The sequence below is a fragment of the Vitis vinifera genome, chromosome 1 (assembly GCF_030704535.1).
Source record: "Vitis vinifera cultivar Pinot Noir 40024 chromosome 1, ASM3070453v1".
Lineage (NCBI taxonomy): Eukaryota > Viridiplantae > Streptophyta > Magnoliopsida > Vitales > Vitaceae > Vitis > Vitis vinifera.
The window spans coordinates 9,003,934-9,028,127 of record NC_081805.1 but is presented as its reverse complement, the minus strand read 5'-3'; the positions used below and the strand labels follow the sequence as shown (position 1 = coordinate 9,028,127).

General features: G+C 36.4%; 3 protein-coding genes across 3 annotated transcripts; all 3 read right to left on the bottom strand.

The window, feature by feature from the left end:
- Positions 1–3,119: 3,119 nt before the first annotated feature.
- LOC104880034 (uncharacterized) lies at positions 3,120–6,102 on the bottom strand. The gene is made up of 9 exons (XM_010655136.3): positions 5,755–6,102; positions 5,584–5,651; positions 5,375–5,477; positions 5,031–5,128; positions 4,755–4,885; positions 4,538–4,646; positions 3,994–4,185; positions 3,746–3,882; positions 3,120–3,603 (listed from the first exon to the last, which is right to left on the bottom strand). The coding sequence occupies exons 1-9, from the start codon at positions 5,954–5,956 to the stop codon at positions 3,324–3,326; spliced, it is 1,320 nt and encodes a 439-aa protein (XP_010653438.1). The 5' UTR covers positions 5,957–6,102; the 3' UTR covers positions 3,120–3,323.
- Positions 6,103–8,537: 2,435 nt separating this feature from the next.
- LOC100260455 (uncharacterized) lies at positions 8,538–13,738 on the bottom strand. Its single transcript, XM_010655139.3, has 2 exons — positions 11,895–13,738; positions 8,538–9,046 (listed from the first exon to the last, which is right to left on the bottom strand). Exons 1-2 carry the CDS (start codon positions 13,640–13,642, stop codon positions 9,040–9,042), a joined length of 1,755 nt encoding a protein of 584 aa, XP_010653441.1. The 5' UTR covers positions 13,643–13,738; the 3' UTR covers positions 8,538–9,039.
- Positions 13,739–15,501: 1,763 nt separating this feature from the next.
- Positions 15,502–18,399, bottom strand: LOC100260333 (uncharacterized). Its single transcript, XM_002264037.4, has 4 exons — positions 17,111–18,399; positions 16,711–16,911; positions 16,525–16,616; positions 15,502–16,435 (listed from the first exon to the last, which is right to left on the bottom strand). The coding sequence occupies exons 1-4, from the start codon at positions 17,876–17,878 to the stop codon at positions 15,718–15,720; spliced, it is 1,779 nt and encodes a 592-aa protein (XP_002264073.1). The 5' UTR covers positions 17,879–18,399; the 3' UTR covers positions 15,502–15,717.
- Between the last annotated feature and the right edge of the window lie 5,795 nt (positions 18,400–24,194).

Below are 24,194 nucleotides of genomic sequence, written 5' to 3'. Positions count from 1 at the left end.
GAGAGTATATGAAAATGTTGGTCCCACTATATTGATGTTCATTTTCCCACAAATCCTTGAAACAAAATCATTATATGTCATTGATCGTTCTAAACTTAGACCCTCTCGTCTCCCACCCATATATTCCACATTGCCATGTTCATCCCTTACTAGCTCTCCTCCAATGTGCAGATAACAATAAATTGTATTACTTGGATCCATTTAAATGCTACTCGATCATGTGCAGCCCCTGTTTAGAAGCATGAACCTTTAGTCAAGCTGAAACAATTAACTAATTTCTTAATAACACTGCATAAACCAACTTACTTATAACAAAACTGATTATCATGCCTATGACCATCATATATTAATACATCGTTTATCTTTGAAACTTTACAAACGAGCTTCATTTACATTTCATAGTCTACAATTAATGGTGTAAATATAGACATGTATAGTGTATACTTAACATTAAGCAATGCAATATTTCTATTTTACTTCGTAGTAATTTGCTATGTTATATAAGTTAGGGAGTGAACCTCTCAATTCATGGGCTAACCATTGTTTTGATAACTCTTCAATCCAAATTGTGCTAATGTCACTCTCTTCGGGCCACCCTTTCAAACAATGGGTTGACCTTTATTTTGTCCACTGCCCAAATTTAACCACAACAATGTTACAACCAAGGGCCGACCTCCAAACAGTTGGGCTAGCCCTTATTTTGCCCACTGCCCAACTTAAACCACAATAATGTTTACAACCAAGGGTCGACCTCCAAAAAAATGGGTCAACCTTTATTTTGCCCATTGCTCAAATTAAACCACAACAATGTTTACAACCAATGACCGACCTCCAAACAAATGGGTCAGCCTTTATTTTGCCTACTATCCAGATTAAACCACAACAATATTTACAACTAAGGGCCTACCTCCAAACAAATGGGTCAGCCTTTAATTCACTTACTGCAACCTCTTACGAAAACTATAATTTCATCCAAATGTCATTAACTGAATTACGGCCAACCCCTTCATCCAAGGGTAGACCCTTACTATGACCACTACACACATAAACAAAACAAATTTCATATTTGTGGTTGTGACCATCAATTTTGAACCTAAGGCTCCAATACTATTTTCCCTAATTCCCACATAAATTCATGCCCGCTTTACTAAATTTGTTTTCTTTTCTTCTTCAATTCAACCCTTATTCATTACAAATTCAAAACTTTTATTAAGAAATTTATTCAAACTTTAATCCCAATCATTTTTAAAATTTATACTCATCTACTCAAGACTAAACATGAATTCTTTTCCTATGCATTAGATTCACCAATTAACAACTATCAAAGATCACTCAAATTACTCATTTTGGAATCCCAGATAAACAACATTAAACAACAAAACATCTCGAATCCCATATAAACAACATTAAACAACAAATTGTTTGAACATTCCTAAAAATTGTATTCCCTTCACATGCAATAGTCATATTTTTCTTCTCTTTTCCATATTCTTCCCAACAACCACATACAACACAAACACAACAATTCAAAAAATAAAACAAAATCAATATAGCTTACCACCATCTCATTTTCCCATCATTTATCAAATTTTAAGCCATATTTCATTTCAAATAAACCTTAAATAAATTAAAATATAAATTTAGATACAATATTAATGGACATTGAACATGTAGAAATATGCAATGTAATCAAGTTTAAATCACAAAATTGCACAAATCACATAACTATGACATTATTCAAATCTCAAAGAATCAAAATGACAAATCAAAATATAAAGTTATTACAAAATTTAATAACATATATATATATATATATATATATATATCACCTGGAAAAACCCTTGCTTTAAAAGTTAAATGCAACTACAATATTTTTATTCTTCGTTATCTCGTTCTCTCAATTGCTTTCTTTCTCCTTTTTCAATGTAAAAGCAAAATAGGAAGTACAACCAGAAGAAAAATGACTGTCACTCCTGAAATAAGAAGAAGGAAATGGGTTTGTTTGTCTACCTGACCTTTGTTAAGGGGTTCGCACTTGGACTTTTGTTTTCAGATTGATGTTTGGTGGGAAAATGAAGATGTCGTCTTCCTTATGGTGATGGAGGAGAAACAAAATAAGAGATCAAGTTTGGAGGTTCGTTTGGGGTTGATGGGTTATCGCGATTTGAGAACCTACCAGATTTTTTATGGATCCTTTCGCCTTGTGATGGGTTGTGCCTGTGAACGAATAAGAAAGAACATGGGTTTTTGGTGTTAGGGTTTGGTTGAAGAAAGAAGAAGATATTTGGGGATAAATATTGTTTAAAACATCAATCCATGTGGAATGTCTAGCTGGTCGATGACATGTAACTGAGCCATGTCATTGGCTTAAGTGGACAACAAGCAACTTATCCAACTAGGAGAGATGTCAAACTATAGGAGGGTATTTTTGGAAGGGTCTCAACATCACTATTACAGTATATGAAAGGTTATTTATTTTCCACAAAATTCACTGAATTTAAAAAGTAAAAAGTAAAGTTTCCAAAAGGCAAAATTTTGCCCCTTGGTGTATGGTTACATAAATTCCCCTGCCAAAAATTGGTTCCATAGGGATATAGGCCCTTATCATGAAAAACCGTAAACATGAAGCATAGAATGTATCGATTACCACTATTGTGTTGATTGCAGAAAAGCTGGTTTTTCTCTCCTTTTTTTCTGGTAGACTCCTCTTTAGTCCACTAAACAGCAACCACTTCTTAATCAAAAGGAAATTGAAGAGCCCTCCCCCGACCATTTGTTGTCATAAGCGTAACAAGAGCACAATGGCAATCCACCTGCCACTTTTGAGCTACTGTCATGTTGCTAAAAGGATGGGAATAGTGTGTTTCTCTTATTCTTTTAAAAACCACAAAATAAAAACCGAAATTTATAAAATTTAAATTTAACATATAAATAAAAAATAATTAAAATTTTATAAATGTATTTTTTTCCATCAAAAGTACTATTTTTCAATGATATAGATATTAGCTTGGTTATGTAAAATTTTAATTATTTTTTAAAAATTCATATTTTATGATTTATTAATAAATGCGAAAACACACCTCTTTTTCTTTTTTTTCTTTTTTTCCGTAAGAGGATCATTGCAGAGAAAAAAACCAACACCTTTTGCTCATTGGGAATGTGAAATAATCTCACACTGACACATTAACCATCACAGTACTGAAATTTAAATTTTTTAAATGGAATCTGATTTCATCCCCGGATGAGGTCCTCTACCCAACAGAACCCAAAGAGGAAACGAGTCAGCACAGCAGCCATCAAATTCAATTCTAGATGCTTATATACTAGGTCAGGGCAGACTGGAATTTAGCAGGCACCCGAAGCAAGGGAGCCTGAACTTGGCCAGGCTTCCCAAGTTGACCACAGGCAGCCATTTGGTCATCCCCTCTACTGGGTCGCAAGAAAACAATACACCCTGCTTCCGCCAGAATATTTCGGAACTCAATTATCTTCTCTTCACTGGTTGGTTTAAACTGGGATCCGCAATGTGGATTAAACGATATAAGATTGACCTTGCAAGGAATGCCCTGAACAAGATCAATGAGCCTCCTTGCATCCTCAAGGCTGCAAAACAGAAAATAAATAAATACAATAAATCAAAACAAAAGAAAAAGATAATACACATTTTCTAATAATTTCAGACAGAAGAAACCAGTATGGGAGAAATAAAAACGTTAATTAGCACCAAGGGAAAAGACTTGCTCACCTGTCGTTAACTCCTGCAAGCATCACATATTCAAATAGAACTTTGTAGTTATGTTTGGAGCGAAGTTCTTCTCGAAGGGTTTGAAGAAGCAAGCTTAAGTTATACTTCCGGTTAATTGGCATTACCCAGTTTCTTACCTGCAATTTTTTGTACTTTGTTCTTCAATAAAAAAAATTGATTTATCACAATCTTTCTCCCCTTCCCCCTCCCCTCACCAACCAATCAAAATAAGCTTGAAAGAACTGTACCTCATCGGTTGTCGCATTCAAGCTAACTGCTAAAGCACAATTAGATTCACGGAGGAAATGTTTCAGCTGAGGAACGAGCCCACTGGTTGAAACAGTAACTTTGCGAGGACTGAAATGAAGGCCTTGATCATGCACCATTATGTCTGCAGCTTTTATGACACTTTCGATGTTATGAAATGGTTCGCCCATCCCCTACAAGTTCATTTGTGTGCCAGTGATTAGAGAACAATAACAGAAGAAATAACTGTGTCTAGTTTCATTTCATTCACTTGGACTCCAAAAGGATAAAAAATTTGATCACTGATAGTTGCAAAGACCCAGAAAAAATAGAATAGATTATATTTCCTTTCAACAGACTGCTTCAGTAGGTAAAACCACTATATAAATTTGAAGGATGCAAAAAATTAAGATCCAGCAAATTAATGGGTCTAATAATTAATAAGAGTAAAGGTCCCCAAGCATAAGTGAGCAGCATCAGAATTCTGGTAATCTTTGCAAAGATAACTTTAGTGGACACAAAATCTGACTGGAATGTTTCACCTACCATAAATACAACATTCGTAATGGAACCGACTTCACTTGAGAATAGACGTCGCGCATATACAGCCTGTTCTACTATCTCAGCTGCAGTTAGGTGTCTCGTTAGTCCCATCCTGGAAAAAGTATTTATACATCATGGAAATGCAGAATATTGAGGTTACAATAACTTAACTATTATAATACAACTGAAAGGCTCAAGTTAGAGTGATTAAAAAGCTTGCCTGCCAGTATAGCAGAACTGACAATTCATGGCACAACCCACTTGACTTGAAACACACACAGTGTTCCTGCCCCTATCACAAGGTATTATGACTGTTTCTATCACTAGCCCATCATCCAACGTGAATAAAATCTGCAACCTCCTGTGAGTTCCAAAATCAATGAGAAGATTCTCATGAAATCCAAGTAACTTCAAATTGAAAATGATTAAGGCCCAACAGGCAACACTTCCAAGAGGAGACAAGTGGTATAATGACTACTAAGAAAGATATGTCTACCTTCCTAGTTCCATCAGAGGCTTTGATACTGTCTTTCAAGGTCAATGCCTTGAATTCAGCATGTTCACTCAACATGCTCTTGAAATCTTTGTTCAAACCTACATAAGGTTGACAGAAAATGGAAGTCCCAATAATCAACAGTTCCAGTTCTGGGGAGAATAGGCTTAACAAGAAACATGTACAAACACTCATATCAAGGCAGCAATTAGTCTAGTTACGGGAACACCAAGTTTTGTTCAAAGAGGAAGGCGATCCCATCTATGAATAAAGTTAATGAAGCAGAAACCAACAACAAGCAATAAACAAAATCTTTTACTATAAAAGAAAAAGGAAGAGAAAATAACCTTCTAATTCATCGATACAATGTGCCCAAATGTTGTTTCCGTAAAGCCGCTTCCATAGCATTAACGCCTGCCCGGGCCTGTACCCATGTGATTGAACCCAATTCTGTTGAAAAAGATTCTCAAATTAAGATACACACGGGAAAAAAAGAGAGTAATTGGAGATTATGAAGTTCAAAAAAAGAAGAAGAAAGGGGGAATTGGAGCATTACTTGAAGTTCAAAATATCTCATTCCTTTGAGAAGCACCTTTGAGCCCTTGATTGGATTCCCATTCTCGTCTACCAACAAACAGCCAAAAATAAAATCTTATAATTGATTTGTTCAGTCTGGATACAGATAGAAAGTTAACGGAAACGGAGTAAATAAATCTGGATAACTAACCGGCAGCGGAGGAAGGATGATGATGATGATGATAAGTTGAATAAACTGGAATCGTTGAAGAAGAAGCGGCAATTGAGAGCGAGCGATGATGGAGAGAGAGGAGTGGTTTCAGATGAGGGAAGGGGATGGGAAGAATAAGGGCAGAGAAAGGGATTGAAGGTTTCAAACCCACTGGCACTCGCCTCATCCACATGGCCTCCATTCTTGTGAAGGATGAATCCACTCTACCCAAGGTGTATTAGGGTTTCTATTCAAGTAGTCAAGCGAAAGAGCCACGTACAGTTGCTGATAGCCTGGTACACTACTCCGTCTCTGTTATTTTTGACGATCGTCGATTGCCCTAAGCGGATAAATCGCCTTTAAATGCAAATAGAATCCATGCGAACGGTGTCGTTTTATTCTCATTCCTCATTATTATTAGTACAATTATTTATTTATTTTTTATTTTTAACCAAAATCATTGTATACTCATTTCCCGTTAAAACTTTTTATATAAAATAATATAAGATCTATTTTGATAAATTTAAACAAAAAATTCCTTGTCGTGTCCACAATAGTGAAAATTTACTCAACTTAAATATGACCCATTTTAATAATCATATCACTCTAAGCAGATAACATAAATTTAACGTGTTTATGTATTCATAATATGAGTAACATGATTCAAACCCTCTTAAATTATTTAATAAATATGTTAAATTGATTCGTGTATGAATGAACATAGATGAACACAAAAATAATATTTATCCATTTGGCTTATTTAAAATTTAAAATTTATAAATATATTATTTTAAATACTTTTTAGTAGCTTTAACTTTTAACTTTTAACTTTTATTTTTTAAAAGACATTAATTAATTTAATTTTATAATTTTAATTTCTATTTGTTAGTAATTTTATTTAATGTTTTAATTATAAAACAAGTAATTTATGGATTAAGTTATAAATAAGTCATTTTACATTTTAACATGATTAAAAAAACATATATGATTAAATAAATAAGTCTATTTGATAGGAATAAGTAAAGAAGTTAAAAAAATTAAATAGTGAAACGAAATGGGTTATACGAGTTAATATGATCATAATATGAATACAATTGTATCAAATTAAAACCCATTAAAATTCATGTCATTTTGATTCATGTTATTGTATCACGTTAAAATTGTCATCCTTAATTTGAGGTTATATTTACAATTTCAAGCAAATTGATATTAATTTTTTTAAAGTAGAGAACATTTTAGATCATCCATCTTTTAATGCTATATCTACCGACGAGAAGAGTTTAGTCACTCATGGTCGAGAGTACCAACCCAATAACCATTATTAGCATGTATTTATTACACAAACAAAATTGAGAAAAGATTAGAATATTATATTATATTGAATTTTTTTTTTTTAAAAAAAAAAACCCTGAAAAAGTGTATCTTCCTCCTCTAGAAGATGTCCCCCCACCCCCACCCCCAATATGTCTAATAAAAACTCCTATATATAGGGCTCGTGACAAACCCTAATTAACCTTAATAGCCATAAAAAGGTAATCTAAAACTCTAAATGGAATGAAATACAAGAGTTTAGTTGCATTTGGAGACCTTTAGAAAGAGTTGTACAGAAATTGCTTAGCCTCGCTCAGAGGTGTCTCCATCGTGAGCAAACTCATTAATTTGATATGGAACATCTTGTCGAGAGATTTGCCTGGGCTTGCTTAGGCTTACTAAAAAGTGTCTTTGAGCAAGTTCATTCGAATGATATGGAACACCTTGCAAAGGCTTCCTTACAAAGATTGCTCAAGCTTGCTTAGGTTGCCTGAGCAAGTTCGTGAGCAAGCTCAGGTAGACAACACCTCTCTTAGGCTTGCTTAGGCTTCTCGAAGCCAATTTCCTTGCTTTTCCCAAAGCTCAGGGATGCTAAGGCTTGCTCAACCAATTTCCCTAGGCAAACTTTCTTTTTTTGGGCTTCTTCATTCCTTCTCCATGTTCTCTATTTTCTCTCAACTTTCTCCATTGCAATACCTTCCCAGAACCTTCCAAAGACTTCTATGATGCTCCAAATGTCATGGTCTTGCATCCTTCAATTTCTTCCATGCTCGGTTCCTCAAGACTATGAAGTGCCTCATTCTTCCTTGTTTCGAGACTCGCGTAACTTTGAGATTTTCACCTTCTTTTGCTGTGTTTAGCACTATATAGACATATTAGCACTCAAAATAAGAACTAACATACATTCAAAATAATAAGGATAGATTAACACTCAAGATCATGCACAATACTTGATTTACATAGGTGAAAAACGCCATTTTTGAGTACCAATCAATGTTCTTGAAATATTTGTTCAAAACAACACGAGGTTGAGAGAGAATGGATGTCTCGGTAGCAACATATACAAACACTCTGAAGGCAACGATTAGTTATGGGCATATCGAGTTTTGTTCAAGAGGAAGATCATCTATTGATAAAAGTTAAAGAACGCAGAAGCTAACAAGAAGCAATAACCTCATCAGTATGGTGTGCCCAAATGTTGTTCCCGTAAAGGCCCTTCCACAGCATTTACGGCTGTCTGGGTCGGCACTCGAGTGTTTGAACCCAATTCTGTTTATCATTCTAAAAAATTACGAATAGAAGCGCACACGCACAATTTGGGAAAAAAACTACACTAGTCGGAGAGAAGTAAAAAATAAACAGCTTAAAGCACATATTCAGGCTATTAATTCAGATCAGTAAAAAAATTATGAAAATCTTAAGAAATGAAAGGGCAAAAAGCCACAAAACCATTTGAATAATGAGAAAAATGCTAACCACCCAAATGACAATAATAAATTAGTCCTAAAGGAATTTGCACTTTATCACCATCCAGTTACAACAGGTGTGAACACCTGTAAGTTGGTTGTAACTGAATTTCAGACACTAACGGAAGTCTTGGAAAGAGAGGAAAACTAATTGCTTAATTATAAACTGCTTAAAGCACTGGAAACACATTTTGACAACAAAAAGCTCCCAATCAACACAGGCCAAGTTCAAAATGTGATACATGTTGATATTTATCCTGACATCATTAATTGATAACATGGTGAAGAATGAAATGAACTCGCAGATGTCAGGTGAGCCCAGCCAACATGGAGATATTTTACATTCTGTTTCTGAATCTGAATGTGGTGACTGCGCTTAGTTTTAGCAAAGAAACCCCATTCACAATATAAGTTCAAGTGCACAAACAGGCTGCTCTGGTCCTCTCACTGAATGTGTCGGTGTTGATCAACTGATAGCACCACCTTGCAGTATATAGCAGAAATGGGTTTAGTCCCTGCAAGGCCAGATAAGAAAACATTAGACTCCAATAGCCATGACAGCATTATGCTGTTTTAACTAGGAAAAGGGAACAACAATGAAGATAAACTACCTAACGTGCAAGTAAATGTACATCAAACATTATCTCTGTTTTGTTTATATAAATATTGAGGCAGTAGGATGATCTAATTCCAGTCTACTAACAAAGGATCCACTTCTTATTGTCAAGTCACCATTAATTTGCAGTAGAATAGCTTTATTGAACAATAACAGAAAATGAAGAAATCTAGATTGACAAACATATAGGAGGACTATTCCAGATTGATGTAGAAGCATGCAACATAATACACCCAACTCAACCTTGCTATGTCTTACTTGGGGATGAAAGCTAGAGTTCAATAGAGTGAGAGATTCAGGCTTTGGATTTTTCTCCATATTTATATTTCCAATATTTGAAAATATGAAAATAGAAAATCTGCATAACTCTTTTGAAGTTTAGATGAACCAGTGGAAGTTTTAAGTTTAAAAGTTCTATTCATGTTCAGCAACACCAATTAATATAGCATCACATGCTATTCAAAACTCTAGTCTGCTTATCTTCACCATTTTCAAGTCATTAACAAATTTTTTAGCATTCCTAATCCAAAACTTTAGCCTATAGGCTAAGTTCTTCCACTGATTCCTCATAGCTACAAACATGCTTTGAGGACTATCTTTCAAACTACCTGAGGCAGAAGGCAGCTGGAATGCCAGATGATAGTTCTCTTTTTCATGACTAACAGGTGTATCTTGTCCCTACAGATGGCATAATAGGATGATTATCTCCTCCTGAGGATATCTGAGTTTGTGATTGAATCATCAGTCCTTTTTTAATCCAATACATTGCAGATTAAGAAGAGTAATGAGGAGCAAGCTTATTATTTCAGGCTTTTGTCAAACACTAATCTAGATCCATAAAAGTGTGTATGATTCAGCTTGTCACAAAAGTAAATTTTTTAAGTCCAAGTTGATGGGGAATGTTCAAGTTTGGTCACATCCAATCCACAGAGCAGGCTGAAATTAAAATTTGCAATTCAAATTAAGCCAATAAGTTTGTGAAGCTCTTATACTTATAGCTCAGCATTATCCTCATAACATGATGTTCTCTTAGCCACTGCTGATCATGAGCAGCAAAGAAAACAATCCCAAGTTCCCTTGACCATGTTATTCCTTGCAATTATAGCTGCCCTTAATAATTGCTGAATTCAGGCCTCATGGTCTATTCAGGCTGCTATGTCCAGAGTCCAGATCCTGCCCTTTATAACAGGTATCTGGTTTGGATTTTTGCCAATCTGCTAGTTCTAGACCATCAAATCTGGCAACTCTGGAACTGCCACTCAAAATGCTCATCAAATCAAGTATAATAACACTTCCCCCAAAACCAAACCTCTCCCCTGGGGCACTTCGATGCATAGAGAATAAGAAGAATATAAGGTAAATGAATTTTGTCGAGGAACAAGGTGTCAAAATCATTTCTTAAGTACTTCTAAATACTACATTGATTGCAGAGTTGTTCAAGGTCTACCAAAAGAAAAAAAGTAATAGTACAATTGTGTGAATTCAGAGAGAGAAAGGAGAAAATATGCTACACAAAATAAGAACTTATAAAATGCGAATTTTTCAAAAGATAATCAAGGATACTGTCATCTTTTTGTATTTTTTTATAAGGATGGTGTCACCTTTAGATATGAGACATAGGGTAGGTTTGAGTAATAAAAGACAAAAAAACAGAGGTGAGAGGGGCAATGGAATGGCATAATGGACGCCCAACACAAACAACAAACAGAAAAGCATAATTTCTGCCAGGTAGTCCAGATTCTTCCTTTCATGCTGTTGTGTCTTCTATCACATTAGAACATACCTCCCACTTCTAAAGCAAGTAAAAAAGTCTACATCGTGGTGTTGTCTTTCCTAGGTTGTCTAGTGAAGGGTGACCCCCAAGCGGGGTGGTAAGCAGTAACCAATTGAATGATTGTTAAAGAACCACTGGGGTTTCTCAAGGCTAATTGTTAAGAATGACTACTATACTGTGCCATTTGGGATATACTGCCACTAGAGAAGCTTAGCCATTTTTCATAGAGATCATTGATTTATCTTCTTGTCCATGCTGTTATAATTCTCTTGGAACCCAACAATCTATACTCTATTATTTGTATTCTCTTACCTTTATAAAATAATTTTGCTTTTCATATCTTATATGAGTTTTATAGCCACTGTCATAGCCTACATAGATCTCTCTAGATGTGCAAACTAATGACAAATCCATCCAGCAATAATTCATAAAAGTTATATTTGGATGGTTTCATCACATCAGGGAATTTAGTTTACTTTATATTCCATCCTTAATCTCTTCAAAGCACATAAGTCATCAATTCAAAGGGTATCATACAACGATTCACTTTCTTCAAAGCATGTACTTCATCTATTCAATAGGTATCACATGATGGTTTGCCCCCATCTTGTAAGTTGTAACTCCTTCATAACCTTGAAGATAATGTAAGCAAGAAATAGCGAACCAGCAAATGATACAAAGGTACAACTCTTTTCTTGATCAAATTTGTGTCAAATCTAGAGTAGAAAATACAGATATACGCAAAATAAATTTAATATAAAATACATCTTCTTACCTTAAAGATAAATAGAAATATATGAAATATACAAAGAGGAACCATTTCCATATACATGCAGCATATCAATAACAATGAACTGGTAATCAATATATATGAAAGCTATAATCCGCATAACAATGTGATAGGAACTAATTCATCACCAATTAGCACTTGTATGTAAATCATTCACAATGAATGAAAAAATAGGTTTCTTACCAGTACTTAATCAAGCCATCCCAGCCACATGTTGCTACTTTACTTTGTTCCAAAGGATGCCACTCACACCCGATGCATACCCCTTCATGACACTTGAGTGTTCTGAAGACTTTGCAACTCTTCCAGTCCCAAAACCAGCATTTACCTTCACCATCTCCAGACATGACAAACCGTCCATCTGGTGAGAAATTGACTTGGCAAGCATAGCCAGCCGCAATGTGACCAGCAAACCTCTTCTTTTTATTGAGCTGAAACCTCTCCCTAGTGCTATAAATAAGAATCTGATTGTCCAAACTCTGTGCCGCAAGCCAATTTGTATTTGGGTGAAGAGAAATTGATGGCATGGAGTGCATATGAGGTTCACTGATATACTTTATAACCACAGGAATCCCAAATTCCCAAACACGAAGAGATTTGTCATCACTAGAAGTGACGAATCTCCTATTGTTGTCTACAAATGTAATGGTGTTTACCGCTCCCAAATGTTGATCATACTCTTGTGTAATTTGCCCTGTATTCATATCCCACTGAACAATCTTTTTATCACTCATCCCTGCTAATAGGATATTCTGCTTATCATCATCTGGATTCAGCTTAACAACATAAGGGATCTTCCCAGTTGAGAAGGTGGATATCACCTGTCCAGTTTCTGTGTCCCAGTACTTGATATTCTTGTCATACCCAGCAGTCAAAAACTTAGTCCCATCATTACAAAACGAAATATCTCGAACTGCCTTTGAGTGACCCATATAAGTCCTCATACACTTCCCTGAATTGAACACATCCCAAATCTTTACCTTGGTATCCATCCCAGCTGAGAGAATCAAATGCCCATGCTTGGGGAAGAACCGAATTGCAGACACACCCTTCGTGTGTCCACTCCAAGTATGCACCAATCTCTTTGGTATATAACAATGATCGTTTGTAGCCTTAGCATCCTTGGGTGGTGCAATCCAAGACCTACCCTGATAATCCCTCTCCTCTTTCCCATGAAATGTACTCTTATCTGTAACAAATTCGCCCTTTTCGGCTGCCCCTTTCTCCTCACCCTTCTTCTTTGCGTACTCCTCGGCGTACTTCTTCTGTTCCTCCGTCAATTCCGTCTGCAACCCTTCCTTCTTCCCCGCCCACGGACTCTTCTTATTTTTCAACAACCACGTATCAGTAGCGGGATTCTGAACCTCCTCCACATCAACATCCTCATTCTCCTCGCTCTCCGATTCCTTCTTTTTCTCAATCTTCCGCTTCTTTTGCTCGTGCTGAGGAATATTATACACTGAAATACCGTCGTTTTTCTCCAACGCCTCCAGATCCCCAACATAATTATTCCCCGCCGAAGCAGACGGGTCCGCGGCGTAACCGTACTTGTGAAACGTGTTATATTGTTCGTCGAAAATGAAAGGCTCGATAGCGGCGTTTTCCACGAACCCTAGCTTGTGGTTGCGCATGCCTTGAGCGATGCCGTCTTTGGCGTATGGGTGGGCGGGGCCATAGATGGGAGCCCAGAGCTGGTCGTAGGTGGGATTGAAGGGGACGACGTGTTGGATAGGGTCAATGGGTTTGTCATTTGTATTGGCGATCGCGAGAGCGAGCGTGGTGTCGTCGACCTTGGGGGCGGAGGATTTGGAGGGGAGAGCGATTCGAGTTGGGGAAGAATCCGGCGATGAATTGTCAAGGTTTTGGTCTTCTGCTTCATGCTGTGGCCCGTCGTCATCATCTGCCGTGTAACTCTTGGCAAGAAGATCCATGGCTTCTCCGTTCAAGCCTGCAACTAAAACCCTAGATTTGCCTTTTTCTATCTCTCGTTTAATTTAGAGGTCAATAGAAATTGCTGACGTGCCGTGATCCTATTGGTCCATGGTTGTGCAAGTGTAGTTCTACTGTGTTACTGAATGAGGAAAGGAAACACAGAATTTTCTCTGTTATTTTCGGAAATTTCTTTTACAAATGACTACCAATAATTTTTATTTTTTTTCATATTCAATCTCTTGGATCACCAAAAAATTATCCACTTTATTTATTTTTTTTCATTTTTATTCTTAGATATTTAACTAATACTTCATTTATCCGATAAAGAAGAGCATATTTTAAAATAAAAATTTAAATATAAGGATTTTTATTTTTATTTTTTAAATAAGAATGAATTTGATAATTCTAATTCTTATACTTTTATAGAACACATAAAAATTGTTTTCATGATTTTCAAAATAGAAGCAAAATATAAAGAAAAAAATTTAAGAATAATTTTGATTGAATAGAAATTTGCATTAAGGGAATGAAAATACCTTTAATTTGGTTGAATAGAAAAAGTCAAAAGTAATTTATTGATATCAACCAATATATAAACTGAAATTAAATTGAATCTATTGATAATAAATTCACTTTAATAATGTTGATTGATATCAACAAATTACTTTTAGTTGAATAGAAAAAATAAAATATTTTGATGTTTAACATTCAATAAAAAAACAAATATCACATTATAGAGATAAACTAAAATCAAACTTATAACTGGGAGTTCTTTTCGAATCGTATTTATTTCATTCCTATAGTGACTTAAATTATCCAAACAGATGAATGAATGAGAAAAATAATGAGATGCCTATTCCCACCGAAAGCAAAGATAATAAACATAGTATTGGAATATTGAAACATTACCTTACGTTTTCGTAGGATGGTCACAGTTAGCATAAACCATGCATGACTAATCACAAAATAGATGAATCTGTTGATGGAAATGGAATATTATGGCCAAGGGGTCGGAGTCCTTATGATTTTAGGAGGCACCATTAACCAGCTTTTGTGCAAATTTTACTTGTGACAAATGACAACTGCATCGAATTGAAGAACAGGTTATGAATAGATTATAGGTAATCAAGTATCTATTAGGTCTATGACCAACAATGTTTTCTAATCCTTATGAGAAAATGGCTAGTTTAAATTATGTAGGAAACATGGATCAATCAGGATTTGTTCAGCTAATCCTTCAGAAGCTGTCATAGTTGTGGAAGGGCCAGACTGGATTTGAATATTTATTAATATTGTTGCTTACTTCTGAGCTCTGTCGAAACTTGACCATGCCACCGTGAGAGACCAAAGCCATTGTTTCCTCTCAAAGTTGCAGCTAGATGCCCTTTCTTGGGAAAAAGGAATTGGGTGGGGGGGGGGGGGGGCGGGTAGTGTTGGGGGTTTGGGGAGAGCACTCTTTACTGTTAAAAGACTATTTTAGCTTCAATATGATTCTGTTGGAAAAACAAAAAGGAATTAGGACACTTTCTGTATGTTTGTGTTGAAGACCTCTGAATTGCAGCTAGACATTGTCATTCTACAGACTTCACTCCCCTACTAAACCCGCCTTGATCCTAGATGGTAAGGCACGGATGAGCCACCCCTGCCCTTTTTCACATATTATCACCTACCATATGGCTTGACTTTCAACAATGATCATAGAATTAAAGCAGGTAACAAATGAAGGAATGCTCATCTCATCGCAGAGGGGGCAAAGTATGGTAAGAGATGCAGATATATATGCATATGCAGTAAAGATAATTAATGGCTCAATTCAATCATAATCAGTTAGAAGGTAACATTGCTCATGCATGATCACTGAGAGTTGAATGATGATATGATAATTTTATATTCTTTCAGGCAACAAACATATAAGAAAAGAAAAATAGAATGAAACTTGTACAGGCTTATGATTCAATAAAAAAAATACAAATCTCCAGATGATAAGAACACCACACAAACAATGCAAATGTATTTAGTGCTGATAAAAAAAACCACTTGATACAATCTCTGCTTGGATTCTATGCTGGCCAATTCAAGGGTTCTTCATCTTGATCCTCAACTTCCTTGCTATCTGTGCTGCTCTGGGATGCACTGGCCGCTTACTACTATCACACTGCTCTACCTCCACCCAATTAATGACCTTGAGTATGAGAGACTGAGGAACTTTCCGAGCATCCCCAACTGCTGTCCCCTTTTGTTTCTTCAGACCTGTTTCTAAAGCTTTTTCCAGGAAGTCCATAAACCAGTTTCCAGCTTCTGTTTCAACCTGCTTACCCAATTTGATTGTATTGCTCAAGATACAAGAGGCTGGTTTTATGTTCTCATCATTCTCAGCAGCTTCAAAGGGCAGTTTTCCAAGTGGAGTGGTCCCTCCTTTTCTTTCCAAAGCTGCCTTCGGATTGGGAATCAATCTCAAGTGCTTCCCCAGGCTTGTCTTCTGATCACTTCTTTCAGGAATAACTGCAATTGACTTGTATAACACTGATCTTCTCTTGGACAAATTTAAGGAGTTCCGGTTTTGGTCCATGGAGTTGTGCATAATTTCATGTAAGATGGGTGAATCTTCTTCATGCTGTTTTCCAAAAGCTCCTTTCCCTTCAGCATTTGGGGTTTGAGCCATTTCAGTAGCTGCTTGTATGGACACCATATCAGTCACTGCTTGCACAATTTGAAGATGGAAATCCAGAAACTGGTCAAAACAGGCAGCTGGAGCATCTGCCTTAGCTGATTTACTCAAGTTTGACAACATCCTACAAGTAACCAAAAAATGATCTTAGCTGCATGGAAGTAGACAAGAAGCAAAGTATAAGCCACACAAAAAGAGAGGGGAGTATCCTACTTGAGAGACCGAACTAGAGTTTCAGTAGCTGAAGCATCTCTGAGTGCTTGAAGGGCAATTTTCTGTGCTGTTTCTCGTTGCTGTGCTGCTTCCTGTTATGCATGAAGTTATGACAAATGGAGCTTCATAATCCTACTTGACAAAAAGGAAAATGTTATGAAACTTGGAAAAGTATAAAATTCACACCTTGCCCAGTACGGCAAGTTTTCCTGGTAAAACCATAGGTAGACTGCTGTTATTATTGGAAACTGAATTAACAGGCTGAGACTGTTGTTGTAAAGTCATCATCCTTGAGTCTGAAGAATTCTGTGCATTCCCGGCCATACTGAATGAATCTGCTAATCTTGGGTTCCGTAAACTTGGTGGGGGTGTTGTACTCTTTTTCTCCTGCAGACAGACATGGAATTTTTAGTGTCTTGCAGAATTTTCCAAATATTCCAGAAAAATTTTCTTGGGGAAATATTTTACCATAATCAGATGTTGCAATTGTTTTAAAAAAAAGTTGGCTATTAAATTATTGAGAACAGATCATATAAGGATGTTTTTTCTTAGATATGTCACTGGTGAAGAGGAAAAATGTACCTACAGCTGAGTTGAAGGGACTCCTTGGGATTCTTGGCTCTCTGTCGCAGACGCTCTTGCTCCTTGGGAACTTGGATGCAGAATGGGCAACACAGCTTTTCCTCAGTATAGCAGGACTTTCTCCTTTGGAATCCAACATTTTGGCAAATTGCCCACCACTGATCGAACACCTGGCGGCCGAGCTCGGGTTTCCATCCTTCCCCACTCTCGACCTTATCATTGGAGACATGGGAAGCGTGGGCCGCTCTTTAACTGGTGTACACTGATCAAAGTCCAAAGGAATTGGCTTCAAAGCCATGGGAGATGACACGGCATCCCCTCCATTCTGAGGCGTTCCCCAGGAACCCCTCCTGTGACCTGAGGGTTTGGAATTGGCCTTCTGATCAGCTTTCTCACCCTTTTCTCTCAGGCCCATTATCGGTTCTGGTGTGCCCACTAATGGGTGTCTTCCCGGAAGTGGTTTCGCGCCCTTAACTACGGGGACCGGAGATCCCGGCTCCAATCTATCAACATAGATGAATTGGCCAAGCTGCATTTTGTTACTGAGAACAAGATCATCCTGTTCAAATGGAAGACTGACGTAAATGGAGTGCGAAGAATCGGAGACTTTGATGTAGAATCCGTGCTTAGGCCAGAGATTCTTCTCATCAAGATCGGCAGGGACGATGTCCGTCACCTGCAGAAGTGAGCTCCGGTGTTCGCTGGTGGGTTTAAGCCCAGAATTCATGCCATTGAGAAGCTTCAACAAAATTCCTGGCGCCAACGATGCCATGATCTTCCAGGGGGTTTAGGTAAATTACCCAAACAGTAGATCACAAACACAGAAATTCCCAAGAACAAAACCCCAATTCACGAGTACCCGATCAAGACGATATAAAAAATTGAGACTTTTTTTTCTTTAATCTCTCGCCGGAATCAAACAAGAAATTCAAGAAAGATGAAAAAACCCAATCAACATCTTGCAATCCAATCGCAAGAAACCCTAGAAAGCAAAGAAAGAGTCATCTCAGAAAACTCAAAGGCGATTTGAATTCTTCCAGATTTTCACGTTTCCAAGAGAAGAGACCAACGGCAGGAGGAAGAAGAGGAAGAATTGACTAGCGTTGTGGAGTTTACCGTTGGAAACTGCAAGTACACAGAGCCGAAGGCCACAGATTTTTAAAATTTAGATTTTTGGACCGTTGCACCAACGGTCATATGTTTTGTTGGCCTGTCGTGTCACAAAGATATGATGATTTTGAATTGTAAACTACTTTGATGGCTTGTGATTAAAATGAGGGAAAACATTCTGCCAAGGCAGTTTTGCTGCATCCAAGGCGTCTTAAATACGATAATGCTTAGTGGGTGAACTGGTGGTTGTCTACACCTTTGAAATGCCTGCCTTGTATTTTTGGCTCAGGCTGGCCCATTTCAAATTTTAATGGACTGAAGTGTGGGCAACTTTTACTTAGCCCAGCTCATTTCACGGGCAGCTTAGTCAGGCCCATGTATAACAGCACTAAAAGCCCATACTCTTTTCTTTCTTATATGTTCGAAGTGAATGCGTATTGGGCCCACAAGTCCACATGGTTTGTGGACTAATAATTTGAAAATTGAAGTGTTTGTCAAACAGGATAATCCTTCAGGCTGGGCTAAATGACATGCCAACTCGATTTCTTTCTTTTATTGAAAATGACATCGAGTTTGTTTGATAATTATTATAAGAAATATTTTTAGTCCTTTTAACATATAAAACTAAATCTTTTAATGAAAAATTTCAAGTACTGTAACTGTTATATATGTTTCTTATAATCACTATCAAATGGAATCGTAATGAGTTAATTTGAAATAATTTCTATTTTTTGTTTTAATTGGAAGCTAAAATTTTAAAAAAATTATAACTTTTAAATAATAATATTGGTATTATAAAAATTTTATTAAATATCTTACATGCGGTAAAATAGAGTATTTATAAGAATATATATCACCTTTAACCATATTGATTCTCTTATGAGGCTGGACAGTTAAGGGAGCACCATAGACACCCAGGACAAGGTCATATGCAATGAAAACATAAATTATGCCATGATTCAAAACAAAGAAGAGGGTTAGAAAATACAAAAGATATCCAACAATGAAATTTAAAGAGAAGGAACCAAAAACTTGTTAGTTCATAATAAGCTTAAAACCGACCATGTAGGCGGTATAAAAACATAAACTTAAAAACAAAGCTTAATTAAAACCATCCATGTAGGAGGTATAAGAACATAAAATGAAATGAAAATAAAACTTAATTAAAAACCATCCATATAGGAGGTAATCAAAACATACTTATATTATACATAAGGAGAAATATCTTACAATGGACAAAGGTAGGAAAGCTTGAAGAAAGCTTGAAAGCTTGAAGGGGTTACATGATGAGAGAGAAAGAAGAGAGAAGAGAGAGCATAGACGTAAATGGAGCCTAAATTGAACGTGCTTACAAATGAGGACCGAGCCTCCTTAAATAGGCAAAAAAGGAATCTTGAATAGTAACCATGAATAGTAGACCCGTGCTTGAATAGTGAATAGTGAATAGTGAATAGAAAGATTCACTTTTATACCGAAATCCCCCGAAAAATCCTCTTTTGGCTGAGAAGACTTCTGGCAGGCTGCTTTATACTGTGTAGACACATGCTTGCTGCTTTTGGAACAGAAACTTCAAAGCTTGTAAAATATTCTTGATGGAAGACAAAAGGCTGATGATTACTTAGATCTTCTTATTGGAGGAAGGATTCCTTCACAGTCATCACCATTGTCTGGAAGGTAGCTTGTTGAATCATCAGACTCTGCATAAGAATTTTCTTGGGAGAAACTTGAGCTTCCTTCTTCAAGGATTTTCTGGAAATCTTGAGGGGTCTTAGCTGCTGCGAGCATGGCTTGTAACTGTTGCTTTTTAAGGAGAAACTGAGACATATCATCACTGGCTGAGACTTGTGTGGGATTCTGGAGGAAATACTGCTTAACTGTATCAATAGATGCGTCGTTTTTTAAGGCATCCCACCATTTAGTTTTAAAGGTCCTACCAAGAGATGGAAAGGCTGTTGATTCATCTGTAATGATAATATAGTCCCACTGGACTATCCAAGCAAGGCCAAATTTGCTGAAGAAGAATAGTAAAGGGGGAAAAGCTGAAAGTTCTTTGGGGATATCAAAAGAACTTCTGAATAGCTCAAAGCCATCCAGGATGGGCTTGGAAAGAATCTTAATAGTCGGACCATAATAATTCCACCAACTGTAGAACCAAAATGGGAAAGAGGAAAGCTGATTTTTAGATGGAAAATAGAACATCCATGAATGATGGAAGTCCCTATTCTGGATCAGAAAAGCATTAAACCATGCTCTCTGATAATCCCAATAATTAAAAAACCTTGGCTTTGATGGTTCAGAAAATTCCCTTGAAAGATTAGGATTTCCTCCCCATTGCTTGACAGTAAGAATCTTATAGATATGGCAGGTGGAGAATGCCAAACCCATATTGCTGAATTTGTCTGCATGATGCTTAATTTTAACAGAACCAGTTTCTGTAAGGACTGCTTAATAAAACTCTCTTGTTCTTAAAATATCACCAGAGGGATAATGAAAATTTTCTTGAAAAGCTTTTGTAGCAATTTCTCTGGGGTTTTCAGAGAAAAATTCTCTTTCTATAACCAAAAGAGGTTGATTTAAATCATTTTGCCAATATCTTGATTTTGTTGAAAGAGGTGTGGGGTTGGCAGCCACCACAATTTGCTTGTTTGAAAAAGAGGAGCTTGATGCTAATTCCTTTTGAGAGGGATTAGCCTTAATGACTTGCTTGAAGGTCTGGGACCCTGAAATGGCTGGATACTGGGTGGCCTTGACTGGATTAGCTGGATCAGAATGATCATAGTACAAGGTCATCATCTTGTTAGGTACAGGTTTAGAAGAATGAAGCCTTGCTTCTTCTTCTTCAACTTGTTGGCTCCATAGCATTTTATGGGGAGAAGGAGCTTGACTGGGTTGGGTTTTCGGGCTAGGAGCTTGGGTATTCTTTTTAGGGGCCATGGTCTCGTGAACCCTGCAAATTCCATGAGTTGAGATATTAAGAATGGAACTTTCTCCTTTAATAAACTTAGTTTGAAAATTAGGGTTTAAAATAATCCAATCAGTTAAATTATGCTTAAAAGCTATATACTTAATTGTTTTCTCAGATGTGAAAACAACTTTTAAAATTCCTTGATTCAAAATATCAGTTTGAAATTTTGAAATGCATAAAGGAATGCTTAAAATATCATTTATAATGAGATTATGAATGAAATGGGTACCTAGTATCTCAGGTGGATCATTAATCCTAACAAGATTAATTTCTTGATCGCAAGGAGTGATGTTTTCAATAGGATTAGAAAATTCAAAAAGAATTTCCTTATCAAAAAACTTTGTTCTTATACCTTGGTTATCTACCCACAAGGGATAAATAGAGCTTAAGAAGGGTATTCCTAGAAGGGCTTTTTCCTTAAGATCCTTAACAAGGATAAAGGTTTGCTTTATACAGATGTCATGGTTACGGATATGAACATTTGTTAATTTATACTTAATGGCAAGTCTATTGCCATTGGCTCCAAATAGAGACTGACTAGTCTCTTCACATAAAGGAATAGGAACAAGACCTTCTTGAAGGCAATTTTCAGCTGCTCCTGAATCAATCAAAGCAATAATATCAAGGACAAATTTATCTTTGACTACTATAGTAAGGGAGACTTCCCACCTCTGGAAGATAACCCTACTCACAGTATTCAAAAAAGTATATGTCTCATTATCATTAACATGAGAAGATTCTGGAATATCCATATGGTTTTCTTGGTTGCCAATTCTATTGATTTGATCTTGGAGATCAGAGAGACCTAAACTTATGAATTGTTTTAACTCCTTAATCTCATTTTTATACTGCTTAACTTCTTCATGAAGTTCCTTAATGCTGACTTCCTTGGGAGACTGCTGGTCAAACCTGTTTAAGATATCATTAAGGTTATAAGGATTAACAGTCTTCTTGGCTTCAACCTTAACAACAGATTTCTTAAAAACTTCATAAAGATTTTGCTTAGTCTTTTCATCTTCAACTTTTCTTAAAGTGTCTAGGATAAATTCCTGATCTTGGCTTATGACATTTATAGTTTTAGGACGACAATTACAATTACCTTTAATACATTCTGCTTGGTCACTAGAAGATTGGCTAGAAACTTCACCGCTACTGTCTAGTTGATTAATGTCATCTTCATTATCTGAATCAGTCCTTGATTCAGAATCTGAGTTTAACATTACCTTACAAAGCATATTTTTTAGGTCATCTGAAACACTTAAGTTATTAATTTTTTGCTTAACTCTACAATCTTTCTTATAATGGCCAACTTTGCCACATTTAAAACAGGTAATTGGCTTGACATCTAAAGGGGTTTCTACCTTTTTCTGGGTATCTTTGTTGACCCTTCTTTGGAAGTGTCTTGACTGCTTAGTATTATTCATCCTATAATTGTCATGGGTACCTCTCTTACTGTGGTAAAACTTATCTTTGCTAGGCTTCCTGCTTGGTTTTTGCTTAGAGGGAGGCATAGTTTCCTTTTGGCTGAAACCAAACTGGCTACAGAATGATCCAAATTCATTCTTGTAGATTTTTTGTTCATTCTTCATTTGTTGCTTAAGCTTGAAGTCATTGCACAACTTAATCCCTTCAACTGTGACAATGCTTATAATCTCACCATAGGTTAGCTTATCATAAGGGATTTGACCATTATACTGTTCCCTTATCTTGATCCTAATTCTCTCAGAGAAAAGCTTGGGTAATCCTGAGATGAATTTTTCTTTCCAAAAAGACTGGTTACAATCTGATCTTAGCATGACTTTGGTTAGGAAGACTTCCTTATACCACCTAAAATCATGAAGCTTGGGACACTTAAGGTTGGTTAAAAGATCTGCAGTTTTATCTTTAATTTTTGCAGGATCTCCAATGAAGTGCTTGGATATTGAGTAGATTAGAGTAGCCACTGCATCCTCTATATCTTGGCCATCTTCATCCTTAACAACTTCACTATTTTCATTAATCCTATAGGCTTTAAGGATACTATTTCTATCATCAAAAGTGAGATAATTATCCCACCAACCCTTAAGCTGACCTGTAAACCCAGCAACAATGGTCTGAGCTACAGCATGATCTGGTAGTCTATTGTTTAATTTATAGGCTGTACTTACCATGGTCATTTCTTGAAGCTTAGTGAGTATGTTATACTCGGTCATACCGTCTATGTTCCATTCATAGATAGTACCACTGGTGTATGAGGCTTGGGTATACTGATTTCTTTCCTCAAACTGCATGTCAGGAAAAGTAGGCCTAGGATAGTAATTCCTAGTCTTAAAGGCTTCCAAGTTGTTAATATCTTTTGAAATAATTTGATTATAGGGTTCCTTAAACATCTTAATTAGTTCATCAGCTTCTTCTTCTGAATTAATATCACCTTTAACCATATTGATTCTCTTATGAGGCTGGACAGTTAAGGGAGCAACAAGATTATCCTTGATCTTCTGATTAATCCTATCAACAAAAACCTGGTTGATTTGGGGATTTTCCTGGAACTCCTTAGAAAATTCAAAGGACTTAGTTTTATCAGTGCTCTTAGTGTTATCAACACGCTTACAAGGATAATCTGGATATTCCTCTTTTTTGAAGAGTTCAAACCAAATCCAAAACTTAATATTTTTCTTTTCTTGTCTTAAGTAGGCATAGAATTCTTCTTGGTGAATGGCTCTAATGACTTTAGGGATAGTGCTAAAGAACCAATCATTTCTTTGCTTATTGACTTCAGAATAGAAGTCCTTTCTTAAGAGATCCTTGTTGATCTCAAAGTCCTCATCACTTAGGCTTATTGTGTTAATCATCTGAGAATAGGTAGGAGACATAACAGGGGACTCATCCTGTTGGGATTCCTGAGTAGACTCATTTTCCTCAGAGTAAAATGGTCTAGCCACATTGGTGTAACTTCTGACACCTGTTAGCTTAATGTTCTTAGGATTTCCTAAGCTGGATCCTTCTTCTTCCCTAGTGGTTCTAACTGGGATGG

Excerpts from the sequence above, each read along its gene's own strand:
- LOC100260455 (XM_010655139.3), bottom strand. The coding sequence starts at position 13,642 with ATGGATCTTCTTGCCAAGAGTTACACGGCAGATGATGACGACGGGCCA.
- LOC104880034 (XM_010655136.3), bottom strand. The coding sequence starts at position 5,956 with ATGGAGGCCATGTGGATGAGGCGAGTGCCAGTGGGTTTGAAACCTTCA. Across the intron at positions 4,186-4,537 it reads TTACGAATGTTGTATTTATG|GGGATGGGCGAACCATTTCA; the intron begins GTAGGTGAAACA and ends ATGAACTTGTAG. Across the intron at positions 3,883-3,993 it reads TGAATGCGACAACCGATGAG|GTAAGAAACTGGGTAATGCC; the intron begins GTACAGTTCTTT and ends AAAAAATTGCAG.
- LOC100260333 (XM_002264037.4), bottom strand. The coding sequence starts at position 17,878 with ATGGCATCGTTGGCGCCAGGAATTTTGTTGAAGCTTCTCAATGGCATG. Across the intron at positions 16,617-16,710 it reads AACTTGCCGTACTGGGCAAG|GAAGCAGCACAGCAACGAGA; the intron begins GTGTGAATTTTA and ends CATGCATAACAG. Across the intron at positions 16,436-16,524 it reads ACTCTAGTTCGGTCTCTCAA|GATGTTGTCAAACTTGAGTA; the intron begins GTAGGATACTCC and ends GGTTACTTGTAG.